Source organism: Pocillopora damicornis, chromosome 9, assembly GCF_964200805.1.
Source record: "Pocillopora damicornis chromosome 9, jaPocDami1.2, whole genome shotgun sequence".
Taxonomy (NCBI): domain Eukaryota; kingdom Metazoa; phylum Cnidaria; class Anthozoa; order Scleractinia; family Pocilloporidae; genus Pocillopora; species Pocillopora damicornis.
The window spans coordinates 19,282,144-19,284,553 of NC_142678.1; the positions used below are offsets into that span (position 1 = coordinate 19,282,144).

Consider the following 2,410-nt stretch of genomic DNA (forward strand, 5'->3'; position numbering starts at 1 on the left):
CGTTGCTAGACTATGGAATGAAACACCAAGCTTTCTCGGAGAGCAACGAAAAAAACACGGTTAAGTATTTTGAGAGAGAAATTCGTGACATACTGAAGATTATTCCTTAAGTAACATCTCTTGAGTGGTTAATGACGCTAATAAAAGTCTTCTTTATATTTTTCTCAAACCAAGCTGTTCTCAACCTTTCCTATTTTATAAGTTTTTGATGTTATTATGAAGTTATCAATATACTGTAATTAAGGACCTTATATGATTTTCAAAAGTGGCTCGGCTAGATAAGTATTAGACATCTGCGTAACTGCTAACTTCTATTAAGGAATAAAAAGAAAGGAAAATTGTCGGGCATATGACTGTTTGTTCTCAGTTCCTTACCCAAAAATTGAAAATAACATTCCACTCTCAAAAACATGAATCTTAATTGTATACTTCACTTCTTTGCCAAATTTCTGCCGAAGTCCTTTCGACGAATTGTGTTGTTGTGACCAACGCGATGCTGCTGTTTAGAGTATTCAAATGTCATTTCTTTCCTGGCAGCAATCAGCAAATCCAAATTGTGCACTCATCATAAATGAACACCTTTCATGTTCTTGTTGGTTTAATTTGGTTATTTTGTGATGGTAATTCATTCATGGCAACTCTTCTCTGTCTTTCAGGATTGATTTCCTCAACAGATCGTGGCTTCGCGCCAGCAGCTGGCAGGTTTTCCTCTGATTTTTTTAGTCGTAGCATTTCAAAAATAGCATTTCTGAACCGGCGATCTCTGTAATAATAGATCAAGGGATTTGCGAGGGAATTAAGCTGCATGATTGTCTCAGTCAGTCGGAAAACCGAACTTTTCTGAAAAATTGCGAAGAACTTTCCCAAAATTTCTATCGCAGTGGGAAGAAGAAACGATAAAAATATCATTCCTGTTATAAAACCAGTTGTCTTAGCAATTTTAGCTTTCTGCTTTACAACAGATACAGTGCGAACAGTGTGGACCAGGTTCATTTTTAGTTTTCGTATTTCAAGGTACATCATTAGGTAAAAATAGGCTATCACTGTTAAGGCAGATCCCCAAAAAACACCCTGAAAAAGTAAATAAGAATTTTTAAACCACCCAATGTCTATGTTAGCCGCGGCTAAGAAATAGGGCGGTAATATGACTATCGACGGCAGCCAAGCGAGTACAGCAAGTCTCTTTGCACGTCGTCTTGACGAGATCAATTGGTATGTTCTCCATTTCTTGACAGCAATGTACCTCTCCCATGCAATCACTGTCAAATAGGACAGTACAGAGGTGGATCCACAGTACATAACAGCAAGGCCTATGAGGTCTAAAATACAGACGTTGTCAAGAAACGTTTGGTGAGCAATCAACAAATCAATAACGGCAGTTAACGGCAGGGATACGGCACCAACCCAAATGTCTGTAAGGGCCATACTGCACAACAGAATAGTCGACGCTCTCTGCAAATCTCTCCTCCTGCTCACGGCTACGATCTCGAACGCATTAAGACGAAAAATCACGGGAGAAGCAAGAATTGTAATACCAAATATAAGCCAGGCAAAAGTGGTCTCCCCCAAGTCCCAAGAATAACTTGGATAATACCAACAATAAAACACTGACGAGGTCATGTTGGCTTGGTTGACCGTTTCTGATTCGTCTGCAAACATGTCGCGAGAAAAAACGGGTTACTAAAACAACTTTAGTTCGTCGCACTATGAATCAAAAGACATCTTTCTCGAGCGTTTCTCCGTACTAGTGTACAAGCTATTCTGAACAAATAGTTAGCGTCCAGAATTTCAATCTTTTGTAGGTCGCGGAAGGAAGAGAAAGTAACAGCTGCCTCTTCATGAAAAATTTTTTTGGGTGGATTGTTGTGGGAGTCATTTCCTTCAATTCTTATTTTAGTTTTGGCCGCGTTTAATTTGATGTGAATAATAGTCCCACTCATATTGGCATGAACAACAGATATATGTGGATAACACCAGAAGCGGAAAAAGCAAGACGGATTGTAATTTGTAATTTTTTTCTTGTTCTTTTGTTTCTTCGTTTTGTTTTGGTTTTCTTTTTTTTTTTTCTATTGTTTTCAATATGAATTGTAGCTCACCAAGTGTTAGATGAATTTCCACAAATCTATGGAATGATGATCACACTTCAAGTTGCCATTGACTCTGGTGACCAATGGTGCCTCTGTTACCATTCTCCTCAATTTGTACATGGAAGGATGTCCAAAACCACCATCATCGAAAGGCCACCGGAATGAAATGGGAGGTGAAGGGGACTCAAATAAATACTAATAGTGTATATCACACACGCGGAAATACTTTTCGAGCGAGCTGATTGGCTAGAAGAAGGTGATGATTAGCAGTTATTATTCACCTCCAGGGTTTAATATCCGATGAAATTAACGGAATTATAGAC

At 38.6% G+C, this 2,410-nt stretch overlaps 1 protein-coding gene across 1 annotated transcript; it reads right to left on the reverse strand.

Annotated features, from left to right (window-relative positions):
* Positions 1–582: 582 nt before the first annotated feature.
* LOC113672333 (melanocyte-stimulating hormone receptor) lies at positions 583–1,620 on the reverse strand. Its single transcript, XM_027188609.2, has one exon. The coding sequence runs from the start codon at positions 1,618–1,620 to the stop codon at positions 583–585; it is 1,038 nt and encodes a 345-aa protein (XP_027044410.2).
* Between the last annotated feature and the right edge of the window lie 790 nt (positions 1,621–2,410).

Excerpts from the sequence above, each read along its gene's own strand:
- LOC113672333 (XM_027188609.2), bottom strand. The coding sequence starts at position 1,620 with ATGACCTCGTCAGTGTTTTATTGTTGGTATTATCCAAGTTATTCTTGG.